General features: G+C 38.0%; 1 protein-coding gene across 1 annotated transcript in view; it reads right to left on the reverse strand.

Annotated features, from left to right (window-relative positions):
* BAZ1B (bromodomain adjacent to zinc finger domain 1B) overlaps nt 1–22,360 on the reverse strand; it is a 64,469-nt gene that overhangs the window by 14,898 nt on the left and 27,211 nt on the right. The window contains exons 7-13 of the mRNA XM_082857753.1: nt 12,553–14,254; nt 8,585–8,723; nt 7,953–8,086; nt 5,770–5,875; nt 4,728–4,826; nt 2,212–2,389; nt 112–294 (exon numbers count right to left, since the gene is read on the reverse strand). Of these exons, the coding sequence (XP_082713879.1) occupies nt 112–294; nt 2,212–2,389; nt 4,728–4,826; nt 5,770–5,875; nt 7,953–8,086; nt 8,585–8,723; nt 12,553–14,254 (2,541 nt within the window). The remainder of the gene's footprint in view (nt 1–111; nt 295–2,211; nt 2,390–4,727; nt 4,827–5,769; nt 5,876–7,952; nt 8,087–8,584; nt 8,724–12,552; nt 14,255–22,360) is intronic.

Below are 22,360 nucleotides of genomic sequence, written 5' to 3' on the forward strand. Positions count from 1 at the left end.
CTGGCTAGGGAACAGTGCTTATGTAACTAAAAAGCATAGGGTTAGATAATTTTAAAATCAGATCACATACTTCTACGCAGTCATAAAACTACATCTTCATTGGCTAAATACCTTTGCTTCCTCTGCCATTTTTTTCTCTTCATCCACCTCTTCAGTCTTTGCTGAATCTTCGCTTTGGAGTTTTCTTCTCTTTTGCTTGGGAGCCATGAAGCCTTGGAGAAATTTCTTTATGACACTGGCTTGAAGGGCAATCACACACTCGCCAAAATCCTTCAGTTTCTCTAGTGAGACCACCTACAGAAAAAGATTTAAAAACCAGACTGAGTAAAAGGCCAAGAGAAAGATGAAATAGACAATCCTCGATTAAATTCAAATCAACCTAGACCCAAATTGGTCACATAACATTAATTTAACTGGGTTCCTCAGTTCAATGGATGGCTTATGCATTTGAAAGTAGCCGACTACTTGGATTTCCCTGATGAAGGGATCCATGGGAGGCTGAAACTTGCTCTACTTAAAGGAAGTTACTGAACTCATTCATATACTCAGTGACTGAGTGCCTACTACGTGCAAATGACAGTCTCAAGGCAAAGAAAAACTGAGAAGGAAAGTAAAAATTTACCAACCTAACAGCTTACAACCTATAAGCCAGATAATACATTTTACATACTTGATCTCATCTAAGCCTCACATTTATTTTATGGATGAGGAAGCATAAACTAAATCACTTTGATCCAAATCATGCTCTTAAGGACTGAAACTACCTTCTCAGCCACACAACACATGCCAATTAAAAAAATACCATTTTAGGGGCTTCCCTGGCGGTGCAGTGGTTGAGAGTCCGCCTGCCGATGAAGGGGACGCGGGTTTGTGCCCCGGTCTGGGAGGATCCCACATACTGCGGAGCAGCTGGGCCCGTGAGCCATGGCCGCTGAGCCTGCACGTCCGGAGCCTGTGCTCCACAACGGGAGAGGCCGCAACAGTGAGCGGCCCGCGTACCGCAAACAAAAACAAAAAACCCCCCCACCATTTTATAACTACAAAGAGAAACAAAGAATGATGATAATCCAACGTTAGCAAGGTGTGGGCCCAGGTTTGGCACAAAGTAGGTTATTGATAGATATTTGCTAAATAAACAAAAAAGTAACTGTAATATTGGAAACAGGTGAAATTCTTTTGGTTGAGTAATTCCTAAAAAAAAATCTTTAAGAACAATAAAGATGTTTAAACCTTTTTCCCAGGTAATGTACCAAGAATTCATAACCAGACTAATGAAAAAAAGTTACATATATAAGATGCATATATAATTTGTTAATTCTAATAGCAAAGAAATAGAAATACAAAAGTCTGGCAGTAAAAGATTTACGATATCAACTCCATGTGTTATTATGTACCCCAAAGTGACATTAAAGATTAAAAGAAATGGAAAGTATTTATAAATGAGGGAAAATTGGAGGGCAGTGGGAGGTTCAACTGCTCTTAAAAATCACAAAACTATTAACACAGTTATAATGCAAATGAACAATTTGAAAAGACTCACAAATATTAATGTTTGGAGTTACGTGGACTTTATTATTTAAAATTAACAAAAAGATTTTTACAGTGATAACTCATGGACAGTGTTCTCCAATCTTTTCTCCAGCTTTGTTACCTAAAATCTAATGTGGAACACAGGGTCTCTTGAACTGTTTCACCTATAACAAACACTTAAGGGTCCTTCTGAACAGTAAGCGATAAGACTACTAAAGTGCCTTCACTGAAATGTACCTGTTTAACAGCATGAGTGCTGCCGAACACAAGTATAACTAAGCTGATCAAGTATAGAGAATGAACAAAAGCAAGATACACAAATGTTTCATACCTTACAGCACAGGCATCACATGGGAATGGATAGGTACATGGGAATGGATAGGTTAAATAATGTTATATGAGTAAGACTCCAGGACTAGTTTTCATTCAACTTAATAGAAAAGCTCTTTTTGAACAAAGGTTCTGAGCCAAATACTAGATTTTCCTGGATACCAGCAGAATATAACAAAGGAAAAGTATCATATGTACATAGAGAATTTAGGGTTCCACATGTGTCTTTCAAGACAAATGTAAATATGATTCCCAGGGTCATCTAGGAAAGTCAAGAACAATATCAGGGAACAATTCCAAATTGAGTTTCCATGAGTAACATTTCAAAGGGTGTTTTCCTTATATTCTTACCCGAGCTTCAAATTCTGATGTTTCTTCCACATAACCAAGTCCTCCCTTTTGTAACCTTGTTGCAACTTCAATGAGATCACTACGAAGGAAGTTTAAAAGCTCCTGGTTGCCATCACAGGATTTTAGACCCAAATTTGGCTTCCGGGCCAGATGAATAGAATGAATAATGTCCTGGTACCTAGAAAAGTTGAGGCAAAGGGGAGGAGGAATAAAGGAACTTTAAAAAATGGTCTATTAATTTCAATTACTTGAATGACATGTTTTATTTCTAGAAGACTTATTTAGATCCTTTTCATCTCTCGTTTAATAGTCTCATGTTTCTCACACAAAATTTCAAATTTCTCTTATTCTTGATTCATTTAAAAAACACACATTTTGTTCTGTATATGGTAATTCCAGTATCTGAAGTATGTTTCTTTACCTAGCTCTCATTCATGGTAACTGGTTTGTGTGGTTTTTTTGGGGTGTTTATTGTTTTTTTTTACCAAGAGTTTCTTGATATTTTATCTGTGGAAATTCTTTGAGGCCTGGTTTGAAGTTATGCTCCTCCAAGGAGAGTGTGCATCTGCTTATGTTAGTTGCCAGAAATTGCTACCAACCGGAGACAAACTTTAAATCGTCTGCCTGGATTCTTCACAACACAGAAGAAACATGAATTTGAGCTGAAAACCTACACAAGGACGTTCAGAGCTCACTTTCACACTGAAGATTAACCTTCTGAGGTCACAGTAATAGAGACTCTAATAAGACTCTCTACCCTGGATTCGCCATAAGCTTCACTGTTGGCTTCTTACACCAAAAACTAATGTTCAAGGTCATCGAAGTCGAGTACTAAGTTCCCTTTTCATGCTTAATAATAAGGAGTTTTAATATTATTTTCCTCTGACTATACATTGTGTCTCACTGGTGTTCTTATAAAGGATTCTGCTTTCACTGTCTTCTACCACATAATTTTCCCTTTATTTTCTTCTTTGATCTAAGTGTTATCAAGACAGGACGATTCTGAATACAATCTTAATTCATTTATACATTAAGCAGTGGACCAAAACCAATGATGTACCCATTATCACTCTCAAAAGTGTCTCAAAATTGCAGAGTATGTACTGAACAGTATTTTCCTTCTCTCCTCAATTAAACCTAAATTCCAGCATGAAAGCATGCAGATATTAAAGGTGGCCTTAAGGCAAAACCTATCCCAGTTTTGATAGAAACAACTGCTAGAACAGGAGGGACACTAGCAAATCTAGACGGCACTGATATTGATGCTAATTTTGTAGGCAGGTTTTTTTGTGTGTGGTTTCTCTTGGAGATATAATTCACATAACATTAAACTCACCATTTTAAAGCCTATACTTTCAGTGGTTTTCACATTTTAGAAGCATCAAAACTACCTAATTCCAAAACATTTTCATCACTCCATAAAGAAATCCCATAAGGGTTAGCAGTCACTCTCAATTCTCCCCGTCCCTCATCCCCTGGCAACCACTAATCTATTTTCTGACTATAAATTTGCCTATTGTGGGGCTTCCCTGGTGGCACAGCGGTTGAGGGTCTGCCTGCCAATGCGGGGGAGGTGGGTTCGTGCCCCGGTCTGGGAGAGGCCCACATGCCGCGGAGCGGCTGGGCCCGTGGGCCATGGCCGCTGGGCCTGCGCATCCGGAGCCTGTGCTCCGCAACGGGAGACGCCACAACAGTGAGAGGCCCGCGTACGGCCAAAAAAAAAAAAAATTTGCCTATTGTGGATGTCTCATATAAATGAAATCACACAATATGTGGCCTTTCTATGTCTGGCTTCTTTGACTCAGCAAAATGTTTGCCCACTTTCTAGGATATTTCATTACTTTGTTCCTTTTTATGGCTGAATTTATGGATATACCACATTTTGTTTATCCATTCATCAGTTGATGAATATTTAGATTGTTTTCATTTTTGGTGCTACTCTGGATACCGACAGAATACTTCTGAATACCAACCAATGTGGAACTGCACTTACAAGGCTGCCTAACTACAATCAGGCTCTCAGTCTGGTGTATGGCGTGTTAGTCAATGAATAATCCTGCTATCTTGTATATACATCGTTTAAAAGCATACTTTTCCAAACAAGCATGAGGTGTCCAGAAAATATCAAACAACGGGACTTCCCTGGTGGTCCAGAGGGTAAGACTCCATGCTCCCAATGCAGGGGGTCCAGGTTCGATCCCTGGTCGGGGAACTAGATCCTACACGCATGCCACTTAGTTCTAAGAAGCCTGCATGACACAACTAAAGATCCTGCATACCACAACTAAACAAGCCACAGCGAAGATCCCACGTGCAGCAACTAAGACCCCGCGCAGCCAAAATAAATAAATATTTTAAAAGAAAATACCGAACAACAAGAACATAAAAGAGTTACAGACTTTTAAAATTTTTACTTAAGCTTTTATGGATAAACAACAACAACAAAAAAACCCCTAAGGTATGTATAATATCTAATGCTGAAGAGGAGATATGAGGAGCGAGATGAAAACCCTTACCTCTTCTCTAGTCTCTCTTTAAGCTGACTTTCTCTTATTCCCTGAGGGTGAAGGCAGTTTAGCAACTCATCCAGTTCCTTTTGACTATCACATAAAAACCTGTAGGGGCAAAAAAACAAAAACAAAAAACCAAAAAAACCCCCTGTTAACTCTGAAAAAAAAGGGAAGAATCAAACATTAAGAAAGGGATCTAGGATTGGTGGCGGGAGTTGGGAAAGCAGAATTCCAACCTTGCTCAGAAGTAGAACAATTTATTGTTTCCATGAGACCTAATGTTAACTTTATCTTAGGGCACTGGAGCCAATGTTTCCTACTAAAACTTAATATGAGGGGACTTCCCTGGCGGTCCAGTGGTTAAGGCTCCGGGCTTCCACTTCAGGGGGCATGGGTTCGATCCCTGGTCGGGGAACTAAGATAAGATCCCACATACCGCTCAGAGCAGGCCCAAATAAATAAGCAAACAAACAAACATATAAATAAATAAAAAGTAATATGAGACAAATTTTATAAAGTAAATAGGCACACTTGTCCATATCCCTTTCACAGAGTAAAGTTATATCAAAAAATAAAAGACAAAAGGTCATTAAACTAAAGGTGATCACAGCTAAAGCAGTTAATGCGATCACAAAAGTAGAAGGGACCCTCTCAAAACCTAGCTCCCTGCCTAAAAGCAGGATAGACACAAAGGAAGATTAATGGCTATATTTACAATTCCTTTTCTTTAATAAAGATGAAAATCCTAAATACTTCTATTGCCAAGCAGACTTAAAGGCATTTCCAATGCTATGTAAGATCTATCATATAATATACAAAGTTACATTACAAGGAAAAAATAAAATTCTAAACCTTAAAGCAAACAGATATATTCCTATAAAAAAATCAAGTCTGCTTTTAAAGCAATGAGCTTACAGATCCAAGAAATCAAAACCACACAAAATGCTCTTAATAGATAATCACTAACTCACTGGGTTTCACTATATAAATTACTTTCTTAACATTGAAAAAGAAAAAGAAAGAGCAACCAGATGAATGCTCACATTACCATAGATTCTGTCCCTGTTTGGGTATAGTGGTCTCTACAGCAATTTCTGTAGCTGGTCCATGTTGTGTGTTCATGCTTACATTTTTGCCTAGGTTTGCTTTCTTACCTAAGAAAAATTTATACATTAGGCTGAATATAGTACATACTCAATTCCTAGTTTCAAACCTAAGCAGTACACAGTGCAAATTCAACAACCAATAACACATATGCTGCCTATTAAATATATCCACAGGCACAATAGATGCTAATTTCTCTTAAACATCTTACATACAGCACATCATCTGAGACAATTGCTCTCTATACAACTGAACAGGCAAAGTTTAAGACTATTACAAGTTATTGCAATAGAATGGAGAGAGATGACTAAATGTCTCAGAGCAAATAAATAATCTGTTCCTTGTACGTGATGCTTAGCACAAAGGCATCTGTGGTGAAGCAGACACAACTGAAATATATAAACTACTACAAACTTACCCCTGGAGGCTTCAAATGTCAAATATGAGTAGCTTTTTTGTAAACCATCTCCTGTATACTAATATATGACATTACTATAGATAGATCTTAAGCCTGTATTTGAGGCCTTACCTAATTCTACAATTGGTTCTCTCCCCTACTCCCCTTCTCTCCCCTTTAACCTGCAGCATCTTCCCTGCAATACTAACACATAACCTTGTTTAGTCTTTTCAGTCAGGTAATTCTGAAGAAACTCTGCCATGCTGGAACTAGAAAACATGAAGGAACAACATCCACCAGGATGCTCTAGAAGTGAAGGGATGTAGATGCCAGTCTTCTCCTGAGAGCTGTAACTGTGTGGACCTGATTTCTGAAAATAGCCATTAAGCTTTTGAGACACATAAAATCACAGTCCTTCATCCCACTGGAATCTCTCTCAAGTCTGAAGATCCTAACTTCGTATTTACTGCCCTCACCTGGTTATTTACAAAGTCTACCAAAACTAGACTTTTCTACTAAGTACTACAATCTAACAAATAACATAATTCAACAAGAAAATGCCTTAAATTTGAAGTTTTGGGCTATATACTAATTTCCTTATTTAATGATTCTGTGAGTTTAAAAGTTTGGGTTATGAGTTTCTCTAAAATGAAAGAAAACTACTTTTTGAGAAGCAATTTTCATTAGGTTATATAAAGTACAGCTGGAAGGAAGCTTATGTATCATCTAACGCAATGGTTCGCAACAGAAAGCCATGCTGCCTCCTAGGGAACATTTGGCAATATCTGGTGACATCTGGTTATCACTAATGGCATCCAGTGGGTAGAGGCCAGGGATGCTAAATAACTTACAACACGTAGGACAACCCCCCACTACAAAGAATTATCTGGCCCAAAATGTCAACAACAGTGAGGCTGAGAAAACTTGATCTAACCTAACCATCTGGTATTTTTAAATGAAAATTTTTTCTTTTAATTTTTTCTTGGGGGGAAAAAAAAGAAATATACACACACACACACACACACACACACACACTCACATACACACACGCACATCTATGTATAGGTCAAGAAAGAATATATACATACAAATATCTATATTTAGAAAAGTACACTTTTCTATTTTACAAACTGAACATACTCATGTAACCAGAACCCAAGTCAAGAAGAAGAACATTATCAGTGCCCGTTATGACCCTTCTCAGTTACTTATTTCTAGTTACATATTTGCTGTGTTTCTCCTCACTAGAATTTTAGTTAATTGACATTCAGGACCTTTTATGTCTTGTTTGCCATCTTGTATCACAGCACATGAAAAACTGGTTGGCAAATAAGAGATGCTCCATAAATATTAAATAAATGAATTTTTAAAGTGGAGGAAAAAGACACATAACCACCTTCTTGGCCCCTTACCTCAATTCCAGCCCTTGAAGTACCTACAAAGAGACTTCAAAGGAACAAAGTTTGAAAACTACTTGTATAAATCTAATACCCAAATATCCTAATATTCAAGTTCTTTATCTTTTCACACTATGCCTAGAACAAAGTCGATAATCAAATGTTAAGTTTCCTTCCTTCTGCTATGCATTTCACATCTTCCCACTTCACTCAAATAAATCTACCTAAGAAGGCAATAAAGAAATTTAGAAAGTGAAAAAAAGTGACAGAGGAAAGACAGTCTTAATATTGACCCTACTTGAGCAGGGTAAACTAACTAATAGATATACATACTACGGGGACAGTAATCCTCATCAGGAGAGTCTGCATGGTCTTTTCGGTGATGGCTGAATCGGTAGTCAATGCTGTCATGTACCCAGCCTTTCTCAATGAACAAACCTGGAACTTCATCTGAGAAGAGCCAGTATCTACAAATCACAACCACATATTAATGTGTTAGTGAAAGATCATGAGCACAGGATGACTTCATTGTTGAGGAAGATGATTACAGAATATCACTGAAAGTTCAGCAGATACAAATCCTAAAGTAAAGCACAGAATACTAAAATTTTGGGAATTTGAGATTCATTTATTATCTGTAATTTTTATAACTTCTAATATTTCACTACTTTAGGTTCCACACAATGTATGCATTTAAAATATCTTACCATTTTTAAAGACTTCTATTAGGATTACATTTCTCCTATCACCATAATTTAAGCTTCATATCTGTGGTATCTTTGAGGACAGGGTCATGTCTTTAACTTCATAACCCTAGCATTTGGCACAGTAAATATTCAAATAAATGTGTGATGAGCAATTCTGTTTCCAATATCCACGAACAGGGAAGCTTGTCTAGTCTTAGTACAAACTAGCAACAATATAGCAGCCCTAAAAGATGATAAAAATTAAGTTTAATAACTCACCTATTATGGTTTCGATCTGTACCAATTGGAGTCCTACGCATGACTAGTTTTGCTTTGGCAATTCCTTCCTGGAAAGCCTTCTCAGCAGCTGCTTTGTGCTTTCGTATTCGTTCTTCTTCAGCTTCACGTTCTAGTTTCACTGTTAAAGATAAAATGAATCAATTAAAGTTTTTTCCTAGTAAATTTTACTCTTACATATTTAAATAAGATATGGAGTGAAACGTGCCTGGTATTAAGTAGAAATCTTAGTTTCCTTCTCCTAATTCTAAACTGTTATAAGAAATAATGTGTAAGGCAGCAATTTCTATCTGATCCTTCTATGTTCTTTGAATTTTGGTGATGTCTCAGCCATCAACTCAGTGCAAAATCTTTTCTCTCCAAAATTTAACTTATTAGTTTTATAATAAATTAATTTTATTTTATTGATAATTAATTTTAAATGTAAAGTTAAAATAGTCCTTAAACGGAATTAACTGAAACATTTTCTGACAGGACCAGCCACAGGATCCTCAAAATGATCAGGATGACTAAAACCAAAATAGCTATTTCAAAATAAGACATATTTCAGTCCTGAGGAATTTAGAAAAAGGAGTGAGAAAGCAAGGGCACAGAAGCATCAGCAGATAATAGTAATTATTGCCTCTTTAATACTATTCTTTGAGTTATTCAGCAAGTTGCTACTGTTTAATGATGAAAAAAAAGTTTTAGTCAATTTATTTCTGATCATTCATTTAATAAGTTTATTCTACCCAGATAGAAATTTCCCTCAATAATGAAAGACACCCAGGAATCTTTCCTTTTAAGTTTTTCCACAACTGTCACAAATTTTGATACTGTAAGTAAAGGGCACTGCTATTTACAATGCCAGCAATTTTACTGCTGGTACTCTATTGATGACAACATCCACAATGTAGCGAGAATCTGGAAAATGCATCAGTCTACAGATGTTACTTAAAAATTTAAGTCAAATTTCATCTATTTAAAACCAATATGGGGGAATTCCCTGACAGTTCAGTGGTTAGGACTCAGTGCTTTCACTGCTCTGGGCCCAGGTTCAATCCCTGGTCAAGTAACTACGATCTCGCAAGCTGCACAGTGCAGACAAAAACCAAAACAGAACGGTATGGTATTTGTTACTTTTAATAAATGGTTTTCTAGCCTGAATAGAGTTGTACGTTTGAAACAATGATTACAGTAGAAATCAGTACAAAGGTCAATGACAAAAAGAGTAATGGCCAAATCACAATAAAGGAAAAGCTCCTTCTCTTGCAGGTACAAACAAACAAAAAACAATCTAGGGAAAGTCATCAAAAAAAAAAGACCAAATTTAGTTCCAGAGGTTACAGCACTGAGCTAGACATCAAAAGACCTGAACTCTAATTCAAATACTATCCTTGGCAAAGTATTGATATTTATTACACATTTTATAATTACATTACAGGGACTTCCCTGGTGGTCCAGTGGTTAAGAATTCACCTTCCAATGCAGGAGACGCAGGTTCAATCCCTGGTTGGGGAATTAAGATCCCACATGCCACAGGGCGACTAGGCCGGCGTGCCGCAACTACTGAGCCCATGTGCTCTAGAGCCCATGTGCCACAATTAGAGAGAAGCCCGAGTGCCACTACTAGAGAAGCCAGAGCGACACAATGAAGATCCCACGTACCACAACTAAGACCCGACGCAGCCAAATAAATAAATAAAATTTAAATATATGTATAATTATTATATATTTATAATATTCTGTTTCTTGTTTCTCTATATCAATAATCAACTTATTTCTGGCTTCTCAATTCTATTCAAGACACTGTGGTATTGGTGTAAAGACACACATAGCCAGAAATAAGTTGATGTGTCTATAGTCAAATTAACTCAAAATGAATCAAAGACCTAAATGTAAGAGCTAAAACTCTTAAGACTTTTAGAAGAATACACAGGAGTAAATCTTCATGACCTTGGATTTGGCAGCAGATTCTTGGATTTGACACCAAAACCACAACCAACCAAAGAAAAAAAAATAATAAATTGGTTGTCATCAAAATTTTAAAAATTTGTGCTTCAATGGACACCATCAAGAAAGTAAAAAGGGGCTTCCCTGGTGGCACAGTGGTTGAGAGTCCGCCTGTCAATGCAGGGGACACGGGTTTGTGCCCCGGTCCGGGAAGGTCCCACATGCCGCAGAGCGGCTAGACCCATGAGCCATGGCCGCTGAGCCTGCGCGTCCGTAGCCTGTGCTCCACAACGGGAGAGGCCACAACAGTGAGAGGCCCGCGTACCGCAAAAAAAAAGAAAAAGTAAAAAGACAACAAACACACAAAATGGGCGAAAATGTTTTTGGATCATGTATCTTAAGGGATTTGTATCTAGAATATATAAAGACTCCTTGTAATTCAATAATAAAAAGAAAGGGGCTTCCCTGGTGGCGCAGTGGTTAAGAATCCGCCTGCCAATGCAGGGGACGTGGGCTTGTGCCCCAGTCCGGGAAGATCCCACATGCCGCGGAGCGGCTGGGCCTGCGCGTCCGGAGCCTGTGCTCCGCAACGGGAGAGGCCACAACAGTGAGAGGCCTGTGTACCACAAAAAAAAAAAAAAAAAAAAAAGACAAATAACCCAATTTGAAAATGGACAAAAGATCTGAGTTAATATCCTCCAAAGAAGATATACAAAAGACAAATAGGCACAAGAGAAGGTGACATCATTAGTCATCAAGGAAATGCATATCAAAACCACAATGAGATACCAATTCACAATCACTAGAATGGCTACAATCAGAATCATAGACTAACAAGCTTTGGCAAAGATGCAGACAAGTGGAGAAATTACAACCCTCATTTACTACTGGTAGGAATGTAAAATTGTGCAGCCACTTTGAAAAACAGTCTAGGACTTCCTCAGTTAAACATAGTTACCATATGATCCAGCAGATCCATCCCTAGGTATATATACCCATGAGAAATGAAAACATACGTCCACACAAAAACTTGTACACCAATGCTTGTAGCAGCATTATTCATAATAGCCAAAAATGATTAAACCAAACCAAACGTTCATCAACTGATAAATGGATAAAAACAAAATGTGACATATCCAAACAATGGAATAATATTCAGCCATAAAAAGGAATTAAGTACTGAGACATGCTACAGCCTGAACCTTGAAAACATGGTAAGTGAAAGAAGCCAGTCACAAGAGACTACATACTTATTATACAGCTCCACTGATATGATGTATCAGAATAGGCAAATACAGAGATACAGCAGTGGACGGTGATTGCTTAGGGCTGGGGAGGATGGGTATAGCTAAAGAGCATGGGGTTTCTTTTTGAGGTGATGAAAATGTTCTAAAATTGACCATGATAAAGGCTGCACATATCTGTGAATATATTAAAAAACAATGAACTATACAATAAACGTGGATGAATAGTATAGTATGTGAATTATTTCTTAATAAAGCTGTTTTTTAAAAAGTTCAGACTTAATGGTGCTATGAAAGCCCCAAATTTTTATTTCCTTACATCTTAATAAGGGAAAGATTAATATCTGAGTTGGCAACTGTGCTGAGGGCTTCAAATACCTTGTCATTCATTTGTTATGACAATCTTAAGCATATGAGGAAACTGCGGCGTGGATAAGCAACTTGCTCAAAGAACTACAGCTAAGTCGCAGGTACCCAAGTTAGTCCATTCCCAGGTCATATGTTATTTCCACTATGTCTGTTTGTGGATTTGGTCCTTTACTAAGCCAGAAAAGATGCCAACATCACACTAATCCAAGTCAAACTATCATTAACTGCAGAATGCCAGGCTGAGCACTCCTGCTAGAATCTAACATACCTAGAAGGGTCGGGTTATTACACACAGAAATAACTAAATAGTTGTGACAAACGGAGGCGCTGCCATCACCGCAGTAAGCCCCTCTCTTCTACTATCTCCTAAAGGGCTTCCCCTTTTCTCTCAACACAAGATTTTACCTTTCATTTCTCTCTCCTGAATTTCCCGCTCCTTCTTAGCCTGAATGGCAAGCAGCCGTCTGCTCTTCACGGCACTGATCATGTCTTCAGCTTCCATATCTACCTGGGGCTCACACTTCACGACTTCTTTTTTCCTATCAGCTTTGCCTAACCCATTCTCCTCTTTTCCATTTTCTTTATTTCTGGCTTCCATTTCTTTCCGTTTCTGTTTCTCTGCTCTCTTCTTATCGTTTTCTTCCTTCAATACAGCAAGCCGTTCCTTCCATAACTCTGCAGACATCTGCTGCCTGGTTTCCATGTGGTCCTGCACTGAGTATGTCATGAGAATCCGGTGGCAGAGTGCTGTCAAGATCTGCAGTTTCTCCTCTGATGTTAGCTCAAAAAATTCAGAGGTCTCCAGCTTTTCTAGGAACTCATCTTGTACCTCATTGTCTTCAAATGGTGCTGAATCTTTGTTGTCATCTGTGTCTGAGCCCTCACTTTCTTCCTGAATGTCAGATTTGCGCAAGCAGAGCCGAACCAGCTCTGAAACAGAATGCAGAGTCAGAGGGATTTCTGACAGCTTCATTCCCAATTCACCATAGTCTTCTGCTATTTCATCTTGTAACAAGGTCTGTAAGAGGATGACCAACACTCTATTCAGGTATAAAAAGCCACCCTTTTCTGCACTCAAGGCTTCCATAAGGGACACAGCAGTAATAGGATACTGAGCATCTGGTAAGAGTAACCCAGAATAACAGCTCAAGAACTCCACCACCATGGCCACATCCCCAAAGAGTGTATTGGGCAGCCCTTCAGGGGTATCCACCAATTTAAATGTTGGAAGGTTTTTGCCAGTTAACTCTTGGTCCTCGTACCGCTTCTGTTTCTCTAGTTTCTCGAGCATTTCTTTCTCTCTCCGTTCCTTGGCTTTCTCCTTCAACTTTTCTTTCAGCTCCTCTCGTTTCTTTTTCAAATATTCTTTGCGCTGCTCTTCAGACATAGAAGCCCATCTCTTTTTGTGCTCTAGAAGCTCAAAGCGTTTTTGAACAATACTTCGCAATTCTTCTGGGAGACGAGCTCTATCTTCACTAGAGAGGAGACGAGCCGTTTTGGAGATAACACAGGACAGGGCACTCTTCTTGTCCTCCCTGTCTTTGTTTTCTTTGTAGTAGGCGATAAGGTGGAGGGCAGCAGGAGGCAGATGTTTATGAGGTTTACTAGAGGACCTAGGTGTGCCCCCAGAATTCCTCGGGGCTCGTGTCACCTTCTGAGTGCCTTTGGCCATGTCCAACAAAGTCATCTGCTTCATTTTGGTTTTAGGAGTCTTCAAGCCCTTTTTTGGAGATTTGGAATTCCCTGTGGATTTCTGTCCATTCAGAATGCCTTTGCTTCTGCCCTTTGCTTTCAAAGGTTTGTCACTATGCTTCCCTGATTTCTTGCCAGGTGGGCCTTTCTTAGGAATGTGAAAGTTAGCATGTAGCTTGTTGGGCGACATCATCTTCATCACTTCCTCCAGATGCTCTTCTGGAGATTTGGAATTCTTTGAGTTCTTCACTTTGAGTGGTGAGCCATTCAAGGATTTCTTCAAGTGTACATGACACCATAACTTAGGATTTAGTGGTGAACTGAGAGAAGAGTTGTCTGTCTTGGATTTCTTTGAGGGCTTCCTGTCTGGAGATCCAGTATTCTTCCTCTTAGTAGAGGGGTTGAGAGTCATGTACTAGAATTTAAGAACAGGAGCAAAAATAGTTTTAAAAACTAATTTAAAGAAGCAATATTTAAGCATCCTAAAGGCCCTCTTCCCCATCTATTCAGGTAAAGCTACATATTCATTTCTCTTCATAGACACTCTGTCCCTGAAAAAAACAAAGCCATGAATGTTAGCTAATGTTTTAGCCATATCAACACAAAATTCTCTTGATACTCAGACTTAAAAATCTATACTCCGGGACTTCCCTGGCGGTCCAGTGGTTACAACTCCATGCTTCTTCTGCAGGGGGCATGGGTTCAATCCCTGGTCGGGGAACTAAGAACCAGCATGTCGTGCGATGTGGCCAAAAAAAACATCTATACTCCAATATTAGGCATTTTTTGCTATATAACTAGTTTTCTTCTTATATATAGATTAGCAGTTCTTAAATACCTTAATGAAATCTATGAACTCTTTCCCCAGAAACATAAAAATCATGCATACAATTTCAGAGTCCATGGGTCCCAGACTAAGGATACTTGATCTAGATAATGTCAACATCTGAGGAATTTTAAAATTATTGCTCTTGAGACAGGATTGTATTTTTATCCTTTAAACCTTTAGTACAACTAGGGGTATTCTATGTTTAGAATGGTAGAAAGTACACCATTTAAGTATTTTTGTTTAAATTCAGAAGCATATTTTCTTATTAAGAGTATCAGTAAGTATACTAACGACAACAAAACACTGCTCACAAATAAGGAGCCCTCCTGATCCTGGCTCCTTAACCTCCTCTCTGTCCTCGCCCCACACCTCAAGAACTCTTTCCCACGAATACATTATTAACTACAAGCCCCATAGGACTTCCCTGGTGGCGCAGTGGTTAAGAATCCGCCTGCCAATGCAGGGGACATGGGTGTGAACCCTGGTCTGGGAAGATCCCACATGCCGCAAAGCAACTAAGCCTGTGCGTCACAACTAGTGAGCCTGGGCTCTAGAGCCTGCGAGCCACAACTACTGAGCCCATGCGCCACAATTACTGAAACCCGCACACCTAGAGCCCGCGTTCCACAACAAGAGAAGCCACTGCAATAAGAAGCCTGCACACTGCAATGAAGAGTAGCCCCCGTTCGGCGCCAACTAGAGAAAGCCTGTGAGCAGCAATGAAGACCCAACACAGCCAAAAATAAACAAACAAATAATAAATAAATTTATTTTAAAAAAACCTACAAGCCCCATAAGTTCTCAAACTCACACAATTCTCTCTTGATCATCCCCTCACATCTTTCAAATCCACTCCCTTTAGTACCCCAACTCTGCAATCCTTCAATCCCAGCAGGACCCTTAAATCAGTTAATTCTATCACGTTTTCACCAATCTCACTTCTTTGTCCTTCTTAACTCAGGTTAAGTTCCACAGACAGTCATTCCAATCAATCTTGCATAAACCTACAGTTCCCTTGTCTCTCTTGCTCTATTATATCAAGTTACTCCTAGCCTGCACTTGTTAAGCTTAAACATGACTAGAATAAAAGACACGATGACAGTGTGTGGACTTATTTTAAATTCATAATCAGGTACCTCAGATGGATCCTGAATGCCACTCAGTAATCACAATATATTCCCTTAGTCCATTTACCTTCTCACTCTCCTGGATATACATCTTTTCCTATCTCCTAAAATCTCCACCTTATCCCCATTATACAGAATTAGTTAATAGGTTAGAACCCAGTCAACCTGCCATTGTTTCTGTTTAAATGTGCATTAAAACAAAACCAAAAACACTGTTGATTTTGATGCTTTAAAATATAATTACAAAGAAAAAAAGCCTGGCAGTTAAAACACATACTACATGAAATAATAGCCAAGCAATGAAAAAGTATAGCCAATTCAAAAAAAATTTTTTTGTTTCAAGTGATTAGGAGAAAGACTAGATAACCCCTAGAATACTTGACTTCTATTACCAAAAGCAGCTAAGCACATAAAAGGCACTCAGAGACTGCTGAGTTTAAGTTTCTGAGTGGAAAGGACTAACTTGCTAAGAAGCAGTCTGGAGGCAGTGGATAAGACAGGCTAGTGTGAGATGAGACTACAGGCCAGGAAACAGCTGAAGACTGTCGAATATGAAATTAGGACCCCTTTAAAAAGGCAACAGAGAAACAGCTATGGTGAAATAAATCTCAGAGATGCTACAGAACAACACCTATGCTCCTGTTGAAGTAAACAAAACAGGTACAATAAAATTTAATAAGTTGTACTACAATGCCAAATAAGCTTTAAACATTAAGGATATAATCATCAGAGAAACAAACTCATAGAACCTAAGCAGCACAAGAGGTAGAAATATGGTCTGCAATGAATGAGTGGCTATACTTAACAAATCCTTCTTCTGGCTAAGTTCTCTAACTTTAAAGGCCAATCTGCCTTTTAAGAACTACAGGCAATTGCAGGTTACTGTTCCTCCAGCTGGCTGTTTTTGTTCCCTGACCAAAACGGGATGTTTTGTTCCTCAATTATCATCCTCAGTATGGGCTGACAAAGAGGTTTCATAGTTTATCTGTGACTCAGGGGACACTTTCCCCAGAGGCAAGAATTTCTCAGTTCTAGTTCCCCAGAACTATATTTTAAAATGTTAAAAAGAATAAGCAAAGATAACTTATGTATGATTCCATTCTTCTTGCTGGCAGTAATATTACCAAAACTCCAGAGAGAACAATATTTCAGAGACCACCCTACAAATCACGAATAAGACCCAAAACTACCCTGGCAGGAATTAAGGACAAATATGTGCCTTCCAAAAGTTAATCATCCACTTCAGCTAGCCTTGGAAAATCTTCAGAGTACAAACATAATGGATTGCTACTTTTTCTAGTGAGCAGGATAAGAGATTATCTCTAAAGTCATTCTAAAATAAAATTTATCACTAAAAAGGAGTTTAGTGTGAGACTATGTTTCATTTTTACCATTTTAAATAAATATCTAATAGGGTCTATTATAGAGTCTATTATAATTGGGCCACTTCTTAATTTACTGATTACATTTCTTTCTATTTAAAAAGTCACTCAAATTTAGCATAAATTTCTTCTACTTAGAAGCACTCTATTATGCAGAAATAATGCAAGAAAGAGCTGGGATGGCTTAGCCATGAGATGGTCCAGCAGCCCATTTTTATCTATAAGGTGTGTTTTTTTGCCAAGCCACACCACATTAACTTTTTTTCTTAAAAATGAAAGAAATTAACTCACCCAACCCCCTCCCAAAAGGCCGGCTCCCCGCGTGAGCAGTCCTTCAGTAACTGGATCATCTCAGCATAGGGCATGCTGGGCAGTCACAGCCAATGGGAGCCGGCATGGCTGGATTCAGGGGGAATCTGAAAAAGTATAAAACCACTTATGTGCTAAGGGTCTCCCCTGTCCCCCATTCAGCATAAGTAATCTACCAGAGTAGTGCATAGAGAAGGAGAAAAGAATGGGCATCTGGATTAGCAGTATTATAGTTTTCTGGAAAAGGCCCTTCTTAACTGCTAAACAGGGCAAAATATTTATGTATGTATTAGCAACACGAGAGGCTATAAGAAAAATAGTGTATACAGTTCCATACTTGTTCCCTGTCACCTGGAACGAACCACCACCACATATAAGGAAATCTAATAAGATAAAAATGAAGAAACTTAATATTTACAGCAGCTCATTCAGATGCTAAACTTAACTTACTAGTAAGCAGTCAGAACCCTAAACTAGAAAACTTTGGCAATCTATATTCTGATTCTATTCCACTCTTCTCATTCACCCCAGGAACGATGTTAGGAGTTTTAAGGCAACACTCATAAAGTGTGCTTGTCTCAATCTCTAGATGCCTTTACCAGCAAATCTGTGAAATGTGTTACTATACAATATTTTTAAGTGCTTTGAAATTAATGTAATTTATTTTTAAAAGTACTACTGCTCTATGGCACTTCCCTGGTTGTCCAGTGGTAAAGAATCCACCTTACAGTGCAGGAAATGCGAGTTCGATCCCTGATCAGGGAACTAAGATCCCACATGCCATGGGGCAACTAAGCTCGTGTGCCTCAACTACTGAGCTTGCGTGCCTCAAATAGAGCCCACGCACTCTGGAACCCATGCACCACAACTAGAGAAGAGAAAAAACCTGCACGCCACGACTAGAGAGAAGCCCACACACAACGAAGAGCCCGTGCCGCAACAGAAGATCCCGTATGCCTCAACAAAGATGCTGCGTGCTGCAACTAAGACCCGACACACAGCCAAAATAAATAAATAAATAAATAAATAAATAGTTTTTTGGGAAAAAGTACTGTTGCTCTAGTGTCTAATTCATAAACAAACTTCAAGCACCAAAATTTATTCAAAGAAAAATCTTAAGACCATAAACACTTACTTGAAACATCAGTTATTAGGAGAGATAAGAAACATCTTTTAAAATGTATAATAATTAGTATCACTAATAATGAGACAAAATTACACCATGTGCCTTCTGAAATGATTCACTGAGAAGACTACAACATCAGTTCTGTGGTATTACTAAGCATGAGGAAATAAACTTAAATTGAGGAACATTATACTAAATAATTGGTTTGTATTCTTAAAATTATCAAGGTTTTTAAAAGACAAAGGAAAACTGAGGGACTAATCCAGATTAGAGAAGACTACAGAGACATAACAAGTAAATGTAATACATGATACTACCCTGGATCCTATTAGGGCCAAAACAAAATATGTTTGGCTAAAAGGATGTTAATGGGACAATTGGCAAAATTTGACTAAAAACTGTAAATCACTTCTTTCCACACCGACAGTGCTCTCGCATACATGGTAACCATTCCTAAAACCTGCTGGATTTTCTGTAATTAGCGTTGCAAACCTGCCCACAAAGTGATACAGTACAAGAAGCGCAAGGATTCTCTGTATTCTCCAAGGAAAGGAATGTTATGACAGGAAGGAGAGTGGCTATGGTGGACAGACTAAGCTGGTTTTCCAGAAAAAGGCTAAATAAAACCACAAAGAAGATTTTGCTGAGGCTTGAATGCATTGAGCCCAACTGCAGATCTAAGAGAATGCTGGCTATTAAGAGAAGCAAGCATTTTGAGCCGGGAGGACGTAAAAAGAGAAAGAGCCAAGTGATCCAGTTCTAAGCTTCATATTTTGTTTTATTATGAAGATAATAAAATCTTGAGATTACGTTTACTTTAAAAAAAACTACAGATCAGATAACAGTATCGTTTTCATGTTAATTTCTTGATTTTGATCACTGTACTATAGTTATTATAGAAAATATCCTTGTCTTTTAGGAAACACATATTCAAGTATTTTGTAAAAGGGCATCCTGTCTTATAACCTACTACCATCAGCTCAGAAAAAAATAATGTGTATAAAGAGAAAAAAATAATAGGGACTCCCCTGATGGTCCAGTGGTTAAGAATCCGCCTTCCAATGCAGGTGACGTGGGATCGATCCCTGGTCGGGGAACTAAGATCCCACATGCCGTGGGGCAACTAAGCCTGCGCCACAATTAGAGAGCCTGTGTGCCACAACTACTGAGCCCACACACCGCAACTAGAGAAACCTGTGCACTGCAACTACTGAGCCCATGCTCTGGAGCTCACACACCACAACTAGAGAGAAGCCCGCACACCACAACAAAGAGCCCACACACCTCAACGAAAGATCCTGCATGCCGCAACAAAGATCCCGCAACTAAGACCCAATGCAGCCAAATAAATTAATTAATTAATTAAAAAAAAATCATCTGCTCAACTCCTAATCCAGAACTTGGAGGGCAGTAAATAATAAATTGAAATGACCAAAAAGTCAAATCAAAACAAATTTAAAAAAAAACAGAAAAAATAATAAAACAAATGTGGTAAATGTTAAAATTTGAGAAATCTACTTGAAGAGTACAGAGAAATTCTTCATGTATTTGTCACCTTTTCTATATGAAATTATTTCAAAATAAAACGTTTTTAAAATGTATTCAGAATATTAAATCAATCCAAATTATTTTAGGACTCCAAATGTCTTAAAAAGTGTTATTTTTCTTGTTACGTCTCTAACCAAATGCTTCCTTACTAGGATATACCACTCCAAAATAAGAGTTCAAAACATGGACAGGGAATTCCCTAGTGGTCCAGTGGTTAGGACTCCAAAGCTTCCACTGCTGGTGGCACAGGTTCGATCCCTGATTCGGGAACTAAGATCCTGCATGTCACGTGGCACAGCTATTAAAAAAAAAAAAGGCAAAACATTATAGACAGACTAACAAAACACTAGAGCTGCCATGTATTAGAATACGGAAATGAGCTAAGATGGCTGATTTCATGTTAGATGACAGTTATTTTATCATCCAAGTGCCTTGTAAATCATTCCTCCAAGTCATTAGGCCTACAAAATATTCACCCCTAAACTCAACGGTCAGTTGCATTTTTCTCCTCAATGAACAGAATGGAACTTCTTAAAGAAATGAATTCACTAGCCATGTACATATTATACCTATGCTAAACATCACAGGATGTAAAATGAGTAAGATAGCTTTTAATCTCAAGTAATTTATATTCTAAGGTTCTACAAGACCACAAGCACACCCCCATCATCACACTAGGCCCTACTCAGATAACACTCCAAAATTCTACATTTCTAAATAATTTTCCTCTTTCCCACCTAAGCTCTCCTAGTTGGTCCTTTCCTAAAACTATTACTCACAACTTGCTTCCTCTCTCCAGACCTCATCTCTCTCTATAGTAGTTGTATTCAGCAGCCTAACAGAACATTAAATTCTACAAAAACCAAAGAAAAAAATTTTAACCTATTGCTTTTGGTTCCCATTTCAATGTACCTGCTGCCAAAGTAAGCTCAAACCCACTGCCTCTGGGACAGGCAGATCACATGTGATCCACTCTGATGTTCGATGCATTATTTTATTTATCTTTTTTAAGATTTTTTTTTTTGATGTGGACCAGTTTTAGAGTCTTTATTGAATTTGTTACAATATTGCTTCTGCTATATGTTTTGGTTTTTTGGCTCTGAGGCATGTGGGATCTTAGCTCCCTGATTAGGGATTGAACTTGCACCCCCTGCACTGGAAAGCAAAGTCTTAACCAGGGGACCGCCAGGGAAGTCCCCACTGCATTATTTTAAATTTCCTTTAGATCAGGAAAGAATCCAAAGCACTCTTTTATGGTCTACTTATCCATACCTTTACTATATTCTGTCCTGGCTGAGATGCCAAAAGTTCTTTGAGAAAACCAATTTTATAAAAAGGAAAAATAAACATACATAAACTCAAAAGATAAAATCAGTGAAATGTCAAATAGTATTGGGGAATACGAAATTATTGTTTAAGGTATGCAAAATACATTAAAAGACAAGTGTATGCTCTGAATTTATAGACTGGTATCTTACATGACTCAATTTCTATAAGTAGAATCACTGCCTTCTTACAGCAGTTTAGTGTAAACAAGCTTGCACTTCTAGTCTCTATCAGAATTACAGCCAAAATTCATTAAGTTAATATTTTAAGCCCTCATTAGAAAATTTCAGAGTAGCCAATTTCTTCAGAAATTGCTTTTCAAGATATAATAAATTCTTAAAACAAAACAAACAAAAAAAGATATAAATTCCTGGAATTCTAAGTCTCTGGCTCCTACAGAAAGTGTGGATCAGCTTTTTTGTTCTAATAAAACCTAAAGACCTTTTTACCCATAAATTATACTCAGTCTTTCTTTCATGTTACTCACATATTTGAATCACTGAACTAAAATACATAAAAGACAACTGTAAAATTTAAAAAGAAGAAAATATTTAGGACTCAAATGATCCAAGAGTCTAAAACCTATTTAGAGATGATCTTATATACAATTTTCATACAGTAAAGATAGTAAGTTCCTGTTATAACCACCGAAAGCTGTATCACAGTTCCAAAACTCTACAGCAATAAAACGAAAACAAATTAAAATTTCCCCTCAGTAAATAAAAAATTTAAGAAAAAGTTTAGGTTTACTAAATAGTTCTACGGAAATTTTAGTCCTGATCTAGAAAAAGTCAACTAATCCCTAAATTTGTCTTTTTACACAAATGATAAAAATTTAAAGAGCCTAATGGAAGATAATGCTGCAAGATCTTTT

The sequence above is a fragment of the Leucopleurus acutus genome, assembly GCF_964270905.1.
Source record: "Leucopleurus acutus genome assembly, chromosome: 16".
NCBI classification, from domain to species: Eukaryota; Metazoa; Chordata; class Mammalia; order Artiodactyla; family Delphinidae; genus Leucopleurus; species Leucopleurus acutus.